At 42.3% G+C, this 18,702-nt stretch overlaps 1 protein-coding gene across 2 annotated transcripts in view; it reads right to left on the bottom strand.

Moving 5' to 3' along the window:
• LOC311238784 (CTD small phosphatase-like protein) overlaps positions 1 to 18,702 on the bottom strand; it is an 89,769-nt gene that overhangs the window by 10,873 nt on the left and 60,194 nt on the right. Inside the window, exons 2-4 of one of the 2 annotated variants that reach the window (XM_084326977.1) lie at positions 2,814 to 2,968; positions 2,318 to 2,362; positions 122 to 223 (exon numbers count right to left, since the gene is read on the bottom strand). In XM_084326977.1, coding sequence (XP_084183103.1) covers positions 122 to 223; positions 2,318 to 2,362; positions 2,814 to 2,968 — 302 coding nt within the window. The remainder of the gene's footprint in view (positions 1 to 121; positions 224 to 2,317; positions 2,363 to 2,813; positions 2,969 to 18,702) is intronic. The other variant, XM_084326978.1, reaches the window with a different exon arrangement.

Here is an 18,702-nt window from a genome sequence, read left to right as displayed (position 1 = left end):
CAATACAATACCGTGGAAGAACAATGTCATATGGCGACTTTATTTCCAAGCGACTATACAAGTAAACCTAAGATTTCTCAGGACATCTTTTTATTTTAATTAGATTATTATTATTTTTTACCTTGAATGAGCTGTGGACAAGGGTTTCGTCCAAGTCGATCACAACACACTTTTTTCCATAGTCAGATATGGTCATCTCTGATAGGAGGTATTTGGCTGGAGGCTACGGGGAAAGACAGAGAAGATAATGTCAGAGAGAGCAAAGAATGAGCCATGAGAGAAAGAGAGAGAAAAAGAGAGAGAGAGAAAGAGAAGGAGGAGAGAGATGGAGATAAAGAGAGAAAATAAAGACACACTTTGATTGCATAAATTAATGTGCGAGACTGAGCAGATAAACTAGAGCCCGTGTTAATAGGCGGCCCTTCATGGAGAATGATGGAGCTGACAGCACGGAGAAAGGGCCGTGCTTCATAATGGGGCCAGTCTCTATTAGGTCTCATCTGTAAGCAGGAATCCCCTTCGACAAGGCAGGCCTTTTCCCGTGCTGCTGTGCGCTAACCCAGAAAATGTAATGCCTTCTTTCAATCCCCCCAGATTGATGTCTAATCTGCGGGGATTAAATAAACCATTTTCACACATTCTCAGACTGGGGGTCATGCAAAGGTTAGCTGCTGCTGCTGCAGAACGGCCCCACTTTCACGGAAATCACTGACTTCATTGATCCTTGCGAGCGGAGATGAGGAAGCGGATAATGTGATTATTTTAGCAGATGTTGCCATGTAACTTGTGTACATTTTTTTAAACTGTAGTCTTAAATTTAGAAAGTACATTAGTTTAATACTTTCTTTTTTTGCCCCAAACCCGGTTTGAGTAATTTAATATCGAGTATCTGTCGTAGATAATCCATCTGCACAGCGCACACTTCCAAGCATATTAAAACAAAAGTTAGTAAAAAATTAAACAATCCAATATATAGGTAAGATATGCTTGGTAATTGAATATCTCTGCTTAAAGAAAACATCACAGCATAACCCATAATGGATTAAATTTTTTTAACAAAAAATAGGAATTGGAATTTGATCTGGCTTAATATAGCCGATACCGATGCATTAGAATATGACGTGATCGGCCCCGATTACAATCTGTCCGATACGATCGGAGCATCCCCAATTGTGGGAATTTATTTGCCTGCCATGTAAGTATAACACTATGGTGTCGTCATTTACTAGATCTCCCTGTGATGACTAATGTATTTGTGCAATTTAAACACAAATGAAAGACACTCATATTGGGTTATTTCATGTTGCGATATCGATATGATCAATAATATTCATATCAATATGATCAGTAACTCTCTGATGAAGTTCCGTAGACGTCAAACAGGCTTCTGGCCGGGGTTCCTAATCAGACGGCAACAAGTCTGAACAAACGTGTCGTCTTTGTGGTCATCAGGTCATTTATTTACGACGCTATTCACAAAACCACCAGACGAAGAACCATAGAAGTCATCTTCGAACAGACAATTTCTTTGGGCATTCCCTGACATGTGAAATAATCCCTGCAACTAACCTCTCCCGTCTTTTAAAAATTAATTAACACATCACTCAAGCTTACGGTTATTAAATAACAAGATATGAAAACAGTCATCTCAGCATCTAAAAACAGACTCGTATTGGTTCCTCATCAGAGCAGTTCATTCAGGAGGAATCTGGAGTTGGACATAGATGTGTGACTCAACTTGAGGGCTCGTTAAGAGATACCCAGCTCACCCTCTAAGTCCTTCTTTGACTAATAGGATAAATTAGATCCATCCTTCACCGAGAGAGCGAGAGCGAGAGCGAGAGCGAGAGAGAGAGCGAGAGCGGACGAGAAGGAAGACTCAGGAAATACCCTGGCGCTGTAGCTCTCGCCGGGCAGCTCTTTGAGCCGAAGTGGCATTTTCCTTCAGCGACGGAGAGGGGGCGGCCAACCGAGTAAACACAATCCACGTCTCGCTTGGAAGCAATCAAGCTAAATAAACAGCATGAATACCTTTACACTTGACTGGTTAGACTGTTAGTGTCACAGGGTTTTCCGAAGCATACGAAGCGCTGATTTGCACGCATGCAAGGTGGTGAGGCACTGAGACACCGCTTAAACCCCCAAGCGCATCATATAGACCCGCTCTGCTCGTGGCGCTACCCGCTGCCGACAATGCAATATGGCAGCAGAGCCGAGGCGATTCCACACACAAGACGGGACGTGCCGGGCAGGCAGGCAGCGCTAGCCCACTCAGCCCGCATGCAGAGGAGGAGAAGGAGGAGGAGGCGATACATACACTAGGGACAGGGATGACCTCGACCTGGTCATGGTCATGGTCACACTACGACACGAGAGAGACAGACGTACACACACAGACACACAAACAAAGACAGGGTGAGGGGTCAGGAGGAAGTAGAACAACACAGGGGTCCACAAAGAAAAAAAAGAGAAAAACCCTGTGTCACACAAAAGGTACATTTACAACAAAACACAACAAAAGTCTAAAACATTGCTAGAAGAAGAATTGTTGTTGATGTAATCACAGAGTTATAAAGACGACCGGCTGACTTGGTAACCGGAATTACTATGCTACCATACTATCTCTTGTGGATTTGTAATATGCAATACCTTAGTTAGCTTGAAACCATTTTCGAAAAGTATGCGTTTGTCGTAGTTAAGCCGGTCTCTGTCCACTTGTGCCTTCTACAATACATCTAGTGTGTGTGTGTGTGTGTGTGTGTGTGTGTGTGTGTGTGTGTGTGTGTGCGCGTGCATGTGTGTGTGCAGCTCACTTTGGGCGGTGTTCCGTTCTCCTCGACCAGCGGAGGCAGGGAGCTGCTGGTGTTGTTGGAGGCCGGCGGCTCCACATTGTAGTCGCGGAAGCAGCAGAAGAAGGTGCTGAAGATGCTCCGACTCCTCTGCTTCTTCAGGCTGTTGGACTGCGACGCTGTGGAGACAAACAACAACAACTCTTCACACACCGTGGAAACCAGGAGCGGGCGCTCGCCGGCGAGGAGGGAGGACATCAAAGTGTTCTATTTTGGATCCTGCCGCCCACTGAACTGTGGCTGACACCCGCACGGCGTAAACAATAGAAGTCAGGGCTGTACGCTGCGATGATCTCGTCGCGAATTGCCCCTTTAATTGGCCGTTGCGATTGGTAAATAATATTTGGGGGCGGGCTTGCGAGTAGGGATTTCAAGCCTTGCATTCGCATTTCACTCCTAAATGATCCAAGGCGTGTGATGACGCTGAGCACTCAGGTATGATCAGCGGGGAAAATCAACTGAGCACTCACTCTGATAGACTGGCTGACTGTCTGATTTAGCTATGAAGAAAAGTAAAGTTAGTAGTAGGGATGGGAATCGATGGTTCCTAACTGGGTTTTGGCCATATGCTCCCGAAATTCTCCCGCTGTTTGGCTGCTTCTATGTGCAGTGAAAACTACTCGAAATGCTTTAGAACCTAGTCATTGATTTAGTTCAGGGTTAGCCGCGGAGCTAACACTAGCTAACGTGAGCTAATCAAGCTCACAGAGAGAGATAAACAGCTGACAGCAGGTAGTACAGGTACAAATACAATAAAACAAGGGGTGGGGGCTGTTGTGTAAACCTTGTGTCGCGTCAATCTGGTCCACACGTTACTCGTTCATATCTCAGCCCGTGCTGAGATATGCCCATTCCGCGGTCTGTTAATAAAGTTTTCAATCAGACAGATGTATGGAAAGGCTTTTATTATAACATTCGTTGAGGTAAAATCATTATGCCTCATTTAGTCATCCTGCAGAGCACTGGTCTCCTACTCGTGGGCCGCGGGGAGCTAATGTTAGTAGCTTTGTTGTTGTCAACACACAGGGCATTCAGGAAGTCAAAAACGAATGCGCTTGCCGATTGGTGCTAAGAACAGCAGGGCGGGTGCAAGCGTTGTGGCGTAATTGGCAGACTCTACTGTCAATCAAAATTATTCTGTTTTCCGTCAGAATGAATGAATGAGAACTTTATTAACAGATTGCATAATGGGTACAATACAGTACAGGAGGATGAAGACCAGAGAAAGACTTTCGGCTTTTTTACATAAGGGTCCTCCATTTTTAATTCATCAAAACATTTAGAGACATACAAATATACAGTAGTTTCATAAAAATGCTAAAATGCTATTGATTGATTGATTGATTTAAAACTTTATTAACATATTGCAGAATGGGTACAGTACAGCTCAATACATACAATTGTTAAGGGGATGCAGACCAGAGAAAGACTTTTGTCTTGTTTACATCAGGGTCCCCCATTTTCAATTCATCATATTTCATATCTAAATCATATAATATCTCATTGCTAAATATATGCAATATATAATCTAATAATCCAATAATCTAAATCTAATATATAATATAAAAATGCTAAATGCATGGGTATTTTATTTTGTCTTTAATGTTAGCTTGCAAACTCATACTGTCTTGGTAAGCCTCATAATGAATTGTTTGGGGTAAAAAAGAAAAACATTGTGATGTGTATCGTGTATCGCCGAAAGGTCAGAAAATATCGTGATATCATATTTAGGCCATATCGCCCAGCCCTAGTTGGTTCATTATAAAAGATACAAACCTGACAACAAAAGCACTTAAATGTTAAATAAAAGGACCACAGTAATGAGGCAGGAGGAACATATTTTTTTGCACTATAATGGTAAAATTGTTATTTAAAAATGTGCCCCTAAAACATATTTTTTGCCCCTAAATTTCTAATTTAGGGGCAAGTGTGCCCCTAGTGAAAAAGCTTAGCATACAGCCCTGAAGACCCGACGGGCGTCAAGTCTGGTCATAACGTGGCCATGATAATTCCCCCCAGTGGGCTCTGTTTGTCCCACAATAGGTAAGACATTGACGAGGCCACAAAATGGACATTCATTTCATTTTTATTTATTCGTATTTTGGAATTGTTACAGTCCAACAGTACAATATAGTTCACTTAGGGCGTTTTCACACCTAGCTCGTTTGGAGCTGTTATTCCGGAACCTGGAGCGTTTACCCCTTATTTCGGTTCAGTTGGGCATATGTGAACACAGCAATTACATTCTGTTGCGGAACAAAACAAGCGGACCGAGACCACATAGAGAGGGTAGTCTCGGCGCAGTTCCAACCGAACCCAAAGCGGACTCGTACGCTGTGAGAATGCAATCGATTTAACAAACCGACACAATTAATAATAATAATAATACGTTGTGGGTCAACGTGGAGCAGCGATGAGGTACACTGCGTCGTTGATATCAGTCAGCCGCGCGCAGGAGAGAGGAGCCGGGGTCTCTGTAGCGACAGCAGCAGCACCGTGCGGGACTCTCTCTATCTCTGTTTTTCTCTCTCTCTCTATCTCTGTTTTTCTCTCTCTCTCTCTCTCTCTCTATGGGTTCTCTCTCTATGGGTAACGCATGTATTCCCGGTAACCTGCCCCATTTCTAAGCCATATAACCCAGGACGTTATACGAACAACATTAAAATCTTTTCTCATGTCAAGAATGATTGTTATAGATGCCAAATAATTCACCTTTAAAAAAAAATCATGTAATGAGGGATGGCGGACCTCTAAAGTTGACCTAAGTTACCAGGAATACCAATTCACTATCTCCTCCAATTTAAGAGAGAATTCAAATGTTTTGGTTGTTTTGTAGGGATATCATCATCATGTAACATAATACCATAGTTCTCCCCGAGTTATCTCAAGAGAATTCAAATTTAGCTGAATCTGAAGGAAAAATCCGGGTATGGGATATGAGTCAACATAGTTCATGGCCTTCAATTGATAACAAACATAAAAGGCTTAATTTTCATGGCAGATGCATGATATGTTTTGGGCATGATCTTGGCACCCCAATGAACAACCAAAATGAGTTTCGTCTTTTGTGGCCAATTATTTTAAGAGATAATTACGTTTCACATATTGATCCCAGGTTACCGCGAATACCTATCCTCACAATTCCAGATAAACACTTAAATCTCCTATTTTACTAAAGATTGTGACATTTTATTTTTGGAAATCATAACAGCAATAATAAGGGTTAGGTGTAAACCAGAATTACTAGAATGTGTTGTGTTTTGTCTGTTAAAATGAGCAAAAACAAGGAAAGGGTATTCCCAGTAACTTAACAAACAAGTGCAAAAAATACAGTTCTAGAACAAGTATTTAAATTTTTTCTATATTCAAGAAAGTGGAAAGGAACCCAACATTTTCAATTGTCTGCACACAATCGTTGTTTTGTTATTCCAATATGGCATTTGAACAGAATTTTGGAAAAAACAGGTATTCCTGGTCACCCGAGTTAGGGATCACCACCATGCCCCAAGTCAGTCTACACCACCATGCCTCTAGTCAGTCTACACCACCACCATGCCCCTAGTCAGTCTACACCACCACCATGCCCCTAGTCAGTCTACACCACCACCATGCCCCTAGTCAGTCTACACCACCACCATGCCCCTAGTCAGTCTACACCAACCTGCCCCTAGTCAGTCTACACCAACCTGCCCCTAGTCAGTCTACACCAACCTGCCCCTAGTCAGTCTACACCACCATGCCCCTAGTCAGTCTACACCAACCTGCCCCTAGTCAGTTTACACCAACCTGCCCCTAGTCAGTCTACACCACCACCATGCCCCTAGTCAGTCTACACCAACCTGCCCCTAGACAGTCTACACCACCATGCCCCTAGTCAGTCTACACCAACCTGCCCCTAGTCAGTCTACACCACCACCATGCCCCTAGTCAGTCTACATGACCACCATGCCCCTAGTCAGTCTACACCACCACCATGCCCCTAGTCAGTCTACACCACCACCATGCCCCTAGTCAGTCTACACCACCATGCCCCTAGTCAGTCTACACCACCATGCCCCTAGTCAGTCTACATGACCACCATGCCCCTAGTCAGTCTACACCACCACCATGCCCCTAGTCAGTCTACACCACCACCATGCCCCTAGTCAGTCTACACCACCATGCCCCTAGTCAGTCTACACCACCACCATGCCCCTAGTCAGTCTACACCACCACCATGCCCCTAGTCAGTCTACACCACCATGCCCCTAGTCAGTCTACACCACCACCATGCCCCTAGTCAGTCTACACCACCATGCCCCTAGTCAGTCTACACCACCACCATGCTCCTAGTCAGTCTACACCACCACCATGCCCCTAGCCCTAGTCAGTCTACACCACCATGCCCCTAGTCAGTCTACACCACCACCATGCCCCTAGTCAGTCTACACCACCATGCCCCTAGTCAGTCTACACCACCATGCCCCTAGTCAGTCTACACCACCATGCCCCTAGTCAGTCTATACCAACCTGCCCCTAGTCAGTCTACACCACCATGCCCCTAGTCAGTCTATACCAACCTGCCCCTAGTCAGTCTACACCACCATGCCCCTAGTCAGTCTATACCAACCTGCCCCTAGTCAGTCTACACCACCATACCCCTAGTCAGTCTACACCACCATTCTATTATATATGCTAGCCTACCCCTGATAATATTAATACATTTAATTAATGCGTTAGCTTGTAGCTAACGGCCCGAGCCTCCATGTTGTGTTGTTAGCTTGTAGCTAACGGCCTGGGCCTCCATGATGTGTTAGCTTCAATTAATTAATTACCGGAATACATATAAGTTACCGTGAATACCTATATGGTAATAGTATTCCTGGTAACCTCTCCTTTTCACAAGTCACCGGAATACATATCAATATCTAAAGTTACCGTGAATACCTATCAGGTTAAGGGAATACCTATTTAGGTAACCAAGAATACCTAGGCATGGTATTCCTGGTACCTCAAGGTATTCTCGGTTACCCATAGGTTACGGGAATACCTTTCTCCAGTTACCGGGAATGTATGTATGTATGTATGTATCTCTCTCTCGATTCAGGGTTGGGGGGGGGACACCCCCCAAAATCTGACCAATGAGTGACAGTTTGCTCGCGCGGGCGTTTGTTTTGGTCCGCTGTTAACACAGCCGTGTGAACACAAACGAACTAAAGGACAAGTGCAACAATTGTATCATTATAGTCCCTGTGTCTCCCTGAATCGGAACAAAGCAAACAAACTACAGGTGTGAAAACGCCCTCAATATGCTCCACTAAATTCCATGGCCGAAAGGAACAGGAAGAAGAAAATTCATATTGTACCTGCCCCTACACACATACAGTACACTGATAGACTAAGTGCAATGTTTACCAAACCAAACAAAATTTACATACTTATTTTGCAGAAATGGAAACACCAACACAATTAAATTGACATAAATAATAAATACATTTTGTGTATCTATCGGTTAAATTGCATATTTAGGTTAATTTAAGAGTAAGGCGCCTTTGACCCGGCATGACGGAAGCCACTTGCTCAGAAAATAACCTGGCTGGCTGAGTGACATCATCAGTCACACACATAACCATAGCTCACCAGAGTGCTCTGCCCTGATTACAAACCCCCTGTCATTCCAGGGCGAGGGAGCAGGGCCTGAATCAGACACGGGGGCTTTATTAATAGTCACAAGTTGGAGGCTGCACAATCGTCGTCGCGCGGGGCACAGGGAGGGGAGCAGGGGGGCCCTGGGACCCCTCAGAGCCTATACAAGGTTGCATTCTTATCCCTCCCCTGCGGTGACACAGACAGACGAGCCGCCTCGCTCCACCCCCCCCCCCCCCCCCCACACTCAACCCGAGGAGGCCTTTTCAAACGTAGACCAGCATCAAGATGCACTGACTTATTACCTCATCCGATCAAATGTCTCCATATTGTGGTACTACTACTACTACTACTACTACTACTACTACTACTGTTACTACCACTACTACTACTTATCTTTCTGACCCTGTACGTTCGCCTCCTGATGTTTCCTGCACAGAGGAATGCTGTGCTTCGGAACATAAACATCCTGGCAATTACCTGTCAAGGCTGTCATAAAGGCAACCCAGCAATATACCGGTCACTCAAGAAACCAACCCCATGAACATCAATATTACTCCTACGCCCCATTCAGCTTTGAAAACCAATCTTGTATCTAAAAAAATTAAATACCCACTTTTGTGAGGCTACAAACTCAAGACAGGTTGTATAATTATTTTAAGATAGGATATTCCTTTATTGATGCCCTTGGAGAAATTCCGGAAATAGTTACTAAGGTTGTATTAGTTAGTATGGTGGTATAGTTATTACAGTGGTATAGTTACTATGGTTGTACTGTTACTAAGGTTGTATAGTTACTAACTATGGTTGTATAATTACTATGGTTGTATAGTTAGTTACTATGGTTGTATAGTTACTATGGTTGTAGTTACTATGGTTGTAGAGTAACTAAGGTTACAGTAATAGTTACTATGGTTGTAGAGTTTATGGTTGAGTAACTAAGGTTGTATAGTTATAGTTACTATGGTTGTATCTAACTAAGGTTTATAGTTATAGTTATTATGGTTGTAGAGTTACTAAGGCTGAGCCTCATAGCATCCCAGTTTCATGTAGGTTACTCTGTCAAGCTTGAAATTAAAACGCTGCATTATCACCTTTAAAAGGTGTCGGTTATCATGACCGAATAAAAAGATATTTCTGGAGTTGGTAAGGACACAACAAGGTGGGAAAGGCTTATATCAGATGGTGTGACTGAGCAATGGGACGTCCCAGCCGCATGGAGAAAAAACTCCTCACTCTCCTTTACTTCTGTCTTGTCCTATCTCAAACCCCTCACTCTTTTCTTGATCCTCCAAATACAACTGTTGCTTCCCTCTGACTGGAGGGCGGGGTTCGACATAGGTCAGAGGCTGCCTCTCTCGCTGGGCCACTCTGTGCTGCTGGGTATTACCATCCAATCAGAGGCACGAGCAAAGCTTCTTCAATGCAAGACAGACTCAGATACGGTCATGAACTACAGTAGGCGTCCATTAACGAGGAAGCTTGACAACTGCACGCATTCAAGATGTTGCTGCAACACGCAGTGATAATTGGAATCAGACATTTGCATTTCTGGGCTTTGTTACAACTGTACTGGGTTATGCACAAACGAAAAACAAGATCTTGGGTTTCGTTTATACGTCTGGCCAGAGAAAGGCTCAACTAAGCCTGTGCGGCTGTGCCTATACTGCTTGGTGTCAAGACAAGAACAAGAGGAGGCGTGCTCCAAGTGCAAACAGAGAAGGGGAATAAAACAGGAAGCATAGGAAATTCCTGACACTGCCAAACGTTTCCGCAGTATAAAAAACCCACCATCTGACCCAATCCATCGGAAAATGCAATACTTAGTTGAAACCACCAACAGTGGGCATGTTCCAAAGCACCACATGGACAGAAGTGGACAGCCTGGACCAGGGGATGGTGTACAGAATAGAAAAACTGTAATGGAATCTATGAAGCTTTCTTAGAAACAACTGATGCACATTGACTCCCGACACACTGGTGCATGATAAGAATAAACTTGAATGAAAATGAATCCAACAGTATAATGCTGCTCCAAGACATTTAACAGGCCTTTCGCCTTCTTAAACAACACGGGGAAGTAGCAAAATGAATGAATTAATACAGTATCTCTCTCACATATGTTCTTGCTTCTGTCAGTGGACAACATGACCATGTTCACCATTATTATAGTGTCATTTATATTTGCCATTGGAGCCCCAGTCCCGGCATAAGGCCAAGAGGAGCCTTCCGGCAGAGCCTACGTGCACCTCTCCCAAAATGTAACAGCACGTAGGGCCGTTTTTCCCCCCTCATATTTTTATATTCAGATCAAATGTATTGCCTATATCTATGTCTTACCTTCCCTCCCCCCTCTCCCATGCCGCTATGATACCAGAATCTCCCCAAGGGGATCAATAAAGAAATATCATGTGCCTTGAGACGCCCATTTCTGCCTTTAACTTGCCATAGTGTGTACTGTGTAGGAGAGATTAGCAAAAAGGTTGCATGAAACAATACTCAGGCCCCACCCCACAACCATCGCAGATAAAGAACCTATGCGGAAGTATATTTCAGCCCTAAGCTGTGTAGCCTGCAGCAGTCCTACTTAGTCTTCAACAAAGCCGGACATCGTATTTCAACTCGGCGTCAACGGTTAAATTAGGTGACAGTGTGTGGCAGTCCTTATGACTCATCGCCACACCCTGCCTCTGTACCGATTCCAGCACAAAAGACCCTCACAATGACCCGGAATCACTGGCTCTAAAAATAGCAAACACCTGGGGTGTGTGGAGGCCGAGGGTACAGTAGTACACTTCAACTGATCAGAGGGTCGTGGCGCTGTAGTTCTCACCAGACTGCAACCTAAACGAAACCCAGGGTCCTCTTATTAATCAAGTTTAACGTTGAAGATCTCCACTTCCTATAAGTAAGCACACACTTCCCTGCAAAGTAGGACATTAGCGTTTGTGGTCTACACACAAACTTTACACTGCAGGCAAAAGTGGCCCAAATCTTGATTTTCTTTTTTTTGCCGATATGTGACTCAGATCTCAGATCTGATTATTTCACAACAGTGTGAACAGCACATATCACATGGAATCTGATCTTTTCAATTCTGATTGAGGAGCTTCATAATATGTGGTCCTAAATCAGATACAGGTCACAATGCAACCTCAGTCTGAACAGTCATGCGAATTTTATGTCACTCTAGATTGACATTCATCAATTTCTTAGTCCATCTTCTTTGTTGCTCAGGTCTGAAAAGATGAGATCTGAGCAATCAATCAGAATTGAGCACCAAGGCTTGCAGTGTGAACTTCATTTTTCATTTCACTGAAAAACATTACAAATGATCATGGTGTGATTTTTGCAGTAGGGGTGGGCGATATGACGATATTAAATAAATATCGGGTACAGTTCATTAACAACATTTTGTAAACGTATCGTGGACTTCGTGATGTTTTGCAGAAACCCTCATGTCAGTTTCTAAGCCACCGCGGCTGAGATGAGACTTACTTTGGCGCAGCTCTCTCGTCTCTCACAGACACACACACAACATAGGTAAAATACATGCATGCTAGGGGTGTAACGGTACACAGAAGCCACGGTTCGGTACGTACCTCGGTATTGGGGTCACGGTTCTGTACAAGTTCAGTACAACAGAAAAAAAATATTTATAGTAATGATTATTAATATAATATTTATTATTTTATATATTATATTTATGATAATTATTATTATTATTAAATAGAATAATTTTCTATAGGAAAAGTATGTTTCTTTTTTTTATTTGATCAGCTGTGCCTGTGAGTCCGGCAATGTATGGGGCTGCGGCACTGCAGATTTACCCTACTCGAGTCCGGCGGGGGAGAATGTTGGTGTGTTTGTTGGTGTGTTTCTTTCCATTGGTTTCATTTGTTTAACATTATTGGGCGAACAAGAAAACGAAAGAAAACTGTAAAATTGTAATGACCCTGCAGCTGTTCCAATGTAAAAGTGCCTTTCTCCGTGCACTTTCGGCCGCTCTGAAGTCGGACTCGGTGTGCCCGGCCACGCACGCTGTTCTTGCACGGACCTCGCGAGTGCCTGCATGTGCGACTGGTGTGTTTGCGCTGTGAGGCGTATTCTTCGTATGGCTGCACATACCGCACCGTGACAGCCGTACTAGTGCAGGGGCGATATGGCCTCTAAATGATATCGCGATATTTTTTGGCCATATCACGATACACAATATATATCGCGATATTTTGACATTTCCTCTAAAGCACTTAAAAATGCTTGATTTAACCCTTTGATGCATACAGTCACGCCAATATGATGATTATAATAAGTCCCTGCAAAATATGTTTGCATTATTAAACCATGAAGATGCTTTAAAAAATAATTAAATGAAAATGTACTAAGAGTAGTTTACTGACACTAATAAAAAAAATTATTTACATCTAAGGGCCCTTTCTCACTCACCATTCGGGGTCGAATCAGCGCCGGGTCGAACCAAAAAAGGGTGTGTCCGTCTGAGTGAGAACGCTGAACCTGGACCGATGAAATAGGTGGTCTCGGGTGCGGGCCAGTGGGAGCGGGGGGCGTGACACACACAACGTCGTTACTGTAATGCTTTCATGCTTGCTTGAATTTTGGGCAGATAAAACCACACAGCAACAACTGGACAATACCCACAAAAACAATATTTATGGGCAATTTGAGAGTTCAGACCTCAACCAAAAACAAGCATGTGGAGCCTCACAGCTCAGTGGATGAAAACATGAAGCCACGTTACACAAAGCACACTTCCCTGGCTCGCATTAGGCCAGGCAATTTTGTTTGCCATTGCTATGTCTATACATTGGGTTCTTGTTCTAATGCATTTATTTCTATTAGACCAGTGGTGCCCAACCAGTCGGCCGTGGTCGACCAGTAGATCAATGACATGCAATATAATTAGGGATGGGTACCTTTCACATTTGAACCGATACCGGTACCGGTACCTGTGAATCGATACCGGTACCCAACGGTACCTTTTTTCTGTACTTTAGTCTCAAGAAATTTAATTTACCTACCTCAGTCGTGAAAAAAAAATCCAAACTTCAAATAACTACAATTTCGACAGTTTTCGGCTTGTCATTGCTCCGACTGCTTTGTTGTTGAATCAAGTCAAATCCTAGGTAAGCATATATTGTGAGTGTGAACGTTGACATGAAAAAAAAAAGTTAAAAAAAAAAAAAAGGGGAAAGGGGAAAGTAAAAAAGAAAAATTAATAATTTTTTTTTTTTTGGTTTCTCACTTGATTCGATACTCGGTAGTACCGACGTGTTTCGGTTCGGTACCTCAAAAGTACCGAATTCGGTACCCATCCCTAAATATAATTGCCACAAGCGATGGGATAATGTTAACTGCTGAACAGGCTAAGCTAACTAGCGTTAGCCGTTAGCGTTAGCCATTGCTGTCTACTATACTTTCTTGTTCGAATGCATTTATTTCTATAGACCAGTGGTGCCCAACCAGTCGGCCGTGATCGACCGGTAGATCAATGACATTCAATATAATTGCCACGAGCGATGGGATAATGTTAGCTGCTGAACAGCGTTAGCCCTGGGAAACGCTCAAAAGCGGACTCTACTACACCATCCATTCGTGAGAAAAGGGGGTGGGTTATATTGACAAGGCTTGACAACAGAGGTTCAAATATAACTTCATATTTATTGGTTATTTGTTTATTTTATATCAGCATCCAGTCTCCACCGCCATGTTAACACTTCCTGTGTTTACATTTTCGAGCGTGACATCATCGCCTACGGCAAGCGTACACGCCCAAATGCAAACCGTAAACAGAACCCGGAGCGAACCAAGACTGAAGTGTGTACACAAACTAGAGGGGGGAGAAGTTTGCACCCTAACCCGGAATGAGGACGGTACGGACCGGAACGGGCCCGAATGGTGAGTGAGAAAGCACCCTAAGACAATTTATATAAAAACTATTGGGTGCCCAAGACTTTTGCACAGTACTGTGTTTTATATATATATATATATATATATATATACACAATAATAATCACACAAATGGATAATGGCTTATAGCAGACTTAATGATTTTAGAATATTTCAGATAATGAAATGAAATGTTTATATCATCAACTAGGGATGCACCGAAATTTCGGCCACCAAAGGTTTTCGGCCGAAAATGGCAAAAATTGCCTTTCGGCTTTCGGCCGAAAGAGTTTTTTCACCGAAAATATATCCCCGAAACAGAAACAACCTGTAACCTAACGCGTGTTGTTGTGATGATGTCGCGCTGTCGGGAGTCGCGCTGTTTCTATGTAAACTCTGCGCGCAACACGTCCAATAAATGCGTCTTTAGCATGCTTTTATATCCTTATTTACTAGCCCAGCCCTAAGCCGTACCATAAATTCGTGGGACGAATACGCGTACCGTTACACCTAGGGATGCCTCGATCGATCGGCCAGCGTTCGGTATCGGCCGATATTCAGTATAAATATGAGATCGGTGATAATGCTTTATTTTCGCCGATCGGCAAAACCGATCGAAAAACATGATCCAATTCTTAGCTGAGATCTCACTGCTGACTTCTCTCTCAGACACACAGAGCTGCCTGCAGCGTACGGCCCCTCCTCCTCCTCCTGCCCTCGAGTCCCGCACCCATGTAAACAAGAGGCTCCAGCTGCCTCCGGCAACAGTCTGCTCTGGTGCATGCGACGTGAGCTAACGTTGGCTACCTACCAAGCTAACGTTACTGTTTAAACTGAATGACCCAGTCAACTATTCACTTTTAGTTTAATACATGAGGCATTGTCTAACATTATCTAGCTGGCTAGCTACTGATAGCTGCTGATATCAACAAATGCTCCAGCAATAGTCGAGTGCATGATAAGTTACCTCCGTTGACTCGGTAGCTCACGTTAGCTCTAAACTAAATAGTTCATATTATTTTCTCACAGTAGTGTGTGTGTAGGGATGGGTATCGTTAGGATTTTATCGATACTACTAATAGATACTGCTTAACGGTTCAGTACTTTATCGATACTCTTATCGGTTCTTTTTTATTTAGCAAAAAATTTATAAAAAATTATTAAGAACAGAATCGACATTGCTTTATTATTCTTTTATATAACTATATTACTGCACATGGCTACTTTTTTATCAATTAATACAAGCAGTCAGATAAATTAACTATTTTGGGACTTTATATTTTATTTAGAAAGTTCTTAAATCAGAATGTCCCACCCAATACCCAGCTGTTAAAAACGGTTCAATACTCCATGTTATTAGTAGAGGTTGTGACACTCTAGCTGCTAGGGTGAAGGGACTTTGGGCTTGCTGGGACCGGTGGTGGTAGAGGGAGGAGGGGTGGGCTGGGACATGGTGGCTGCAGCCTCAGCCTGAAGATCTTTCATCTTTCTAATATATTTGTAGCTAAACAATTAGCTAAGCAATTATATTTTATTTATTAGCCTATTCATAATAATTCGTTATTAGCCTAGCTAACTCTGTATCTTGGCTTACCTGCAGTGGACGTGGATGGAGATGGAACACTGCGAGCAAAGCAGTCGAAAACGGCGCATTTTCTGCAGACTAATGTTATGTTTTGACAACAGATGTTTTGACAAATTGCTTGTATTGCCACCCTTACTGGCAAATGTTTTATTGCACTTGTGGCAACGTGCGTCGTCGGCATCGACTTTCGTAAAGTGTACCCAGACTTTCGAGCGATTTGCTCTCTCCGCCATGATGAGCGCAGAGCTCGGTCTGTGTGTGCTGCGCTTCCGTGTGTGTATGTGTGAGTGTGAGTAATAATGGCTCGCTGCTGCTCGCTTCTTGTGCAGAGACAGAGAGAGGAGAGATAGTTCGCAACGTTTAAATTCCTCGAAAAAAAACTCATAGATAGTAATAATAATTTCTAGAGTATCGATAGCAGTACCGATAACGTTGGAGCTTATCAATACTCCGTTTTTTTCTAATTTAGTACCGGTTCCCGTTTAGAACCGGGGTCCGGGGGGCATCTCTATGTGTGTGTATTTTTGTCTAAAGTGGATAGAAAACATAGTACTGTGCAAAAGGCTTAGGCACCCAAGAGTTTTTATATAAATTGTCTTAGATGTTAATAAAAAAAAATCTGTATTTGTGTGTCAGACTACTAGTAGGGACTATTATAATCATCATGTTGGCGTGACTGTATGCATCAAAGGATTAAATCAAGCATTTTTAAGTGCCTTAGAGGAAATGTAAAAATATCGTGATATATATTGTATGACATAGCCAAAAAATATCACCCAGCCCTATTTTGCAGTGGTTCTATACCAGTCTGTAGAATATGATTGGTATCAGCCAGGTAATCTCTGCAGCACCACAATACACAATTTAGAATGGTATTTTGTAGGGTTGACCTTCGATTTTTTTTGGAATTCGAAGCTTCGGGGCTGACATTCGATTTTAATTAGAAGCTTAAAGAAAAAAGATTTTTTTTGTTTGTTGTGGGACTTGTACAGCACTTTGTTCAACTTTGTCAGTGCTGTAAAGTTTAAACCTTTTTAAATCTTAGACAAACAAAACACTTTGCTTTCATGAAATATTGTAAGCCGCCATTTGAGGCTTTATAAAAGCAGCACAATGAACACAAATCTGTCAGTGCAGAGTCCGACCTCATCTTAAATAACAAACAGCATTGCTTGTTGTAGTTAAAAAAAGTAGTAGAACGCACTCACCTCACTAGACTTGACACTGGGTGCTGTAACCTCTGATATCATACATAAAAATAGGGAAACAATGTCCAGGCACGCACTCCAGGTTTTTCCAAATGTATTGGCAGCCTGTAATCATGACGTTTCGGTGTGAACACACCTTCTTCAGAATGGCTTGCATGAAGCATGAAGGGTAAGTGACCCTAGTATATACAAGACAAACAGGAAGTGACAACATAGGAAGTGACAACACATTCCCACAAGAGATCTGCAAAAAAGTACAAAATACCACTTACAAGCACAACCTTTTCAGAAGCGTGTAAATCAAAAAGAAACATGTAAATCACAAAGAGATATATCTATATATATTTTATACAGAGTAGGCCTACATCTTAAACTCTAAACATAAACACTCATGACTCATATAAGCCATATTTCAATTATAAATATAAAGAATGATAAATGAAAATAAACAATAAACAATCGAATGAAATGAAATAATCAAATGAAACGGGTCAAACCATTTTCCTCATTGAGGCCTCTAGGCTCTAAACCAGGGGTGTCAAACTCATTTTCACAGAGGGCCACATCAGCATTATGGTTGCCCTCAAAGGGCCAAAGACCGTATAAATGTTAATGTAATGTAAAATAAATGTAGCTACCGTACTCATTTACATATTGTTAAACATGTTGTTTCTGTATTTATTACTTATTCAAGTTATACATATTGCATATGCATTTGCATAGATGTAAAAATATATGTTAGCTTATGTTATTTTAACAAAAACTAAATGTTAGTTTATCAGAACCCGGTATTACTCCATCAATCAATGATCAAACCATTCAAGTAAATAACAAAGAAGAAGATCATCAAATACAAGCTATGACATTAAGTTTGTTCAAAACCTTTTTGTCACAGTCAAGAGGGGCAGAACTAACAACTGTGAGCTGCAAAGAACACGTGGGACAGATGTAGCAGATGTTACAAAAACAAATGGCTGCACACAACCTTGCAGAGGCCATACATCCAACTAATGGAAGATAGTTTAATTAACTTTAATTAACAGATTGCAGAATGGGTACAGTACAGTACAGCTCAATACACACAATTGTTAAGGGGATGCAGACCAGAGAAAGACTTTCGACTTGTTTACATCAGGGTCCCCCATTTTCAATTCGTAATGAAATTGCTATTATGTGTCTGCATGAACTTTGCGTGGTGATACTGTATCGATACAGGGACGCCAAGTATCGATATTTAATTATTCATAATTTTTTTTTAATAAATTGTATACGGAAGTTGCATTGTTCATTTCAATACCTGTAATAGTACAGTAGTCCACACACTAGGGCTGCAACTAATGACTAATTTGGTAGTCGACTAATCTGCCGATTATTTTTTCGATTAGTCGACTAATCGAAAACCAATGTAAACAACAGCAAAAAAACGATTTTTTTTTTTTTTTTTTTTAATTACCTATCTTTGTGAAAGTGGCTTCTCAGCTCTGGTCCAGCTGAAGACAGAGCAGAGGAACAGATTGGACATTGAGCA

This window comes from Notolepis coatsorum (genome assembly GCF_963971535.1).
Source record: "Notolepis coatsorum genome assembly, chromosome: 13".
In the NCBI taxonomy this organism is placed as follows: domain Eukaryota; kingdom Metazoa; phylum Chordata; class Actinopteri; order Aulopiformes; family Paralepididae; genus Notolepis; species Notolepis coatsorum.
The sequence above is the reverse complement of the archived record's forward strand: the minus strand, read 5'-3'. Positions and strand labels throughout refer to the sequence as shown.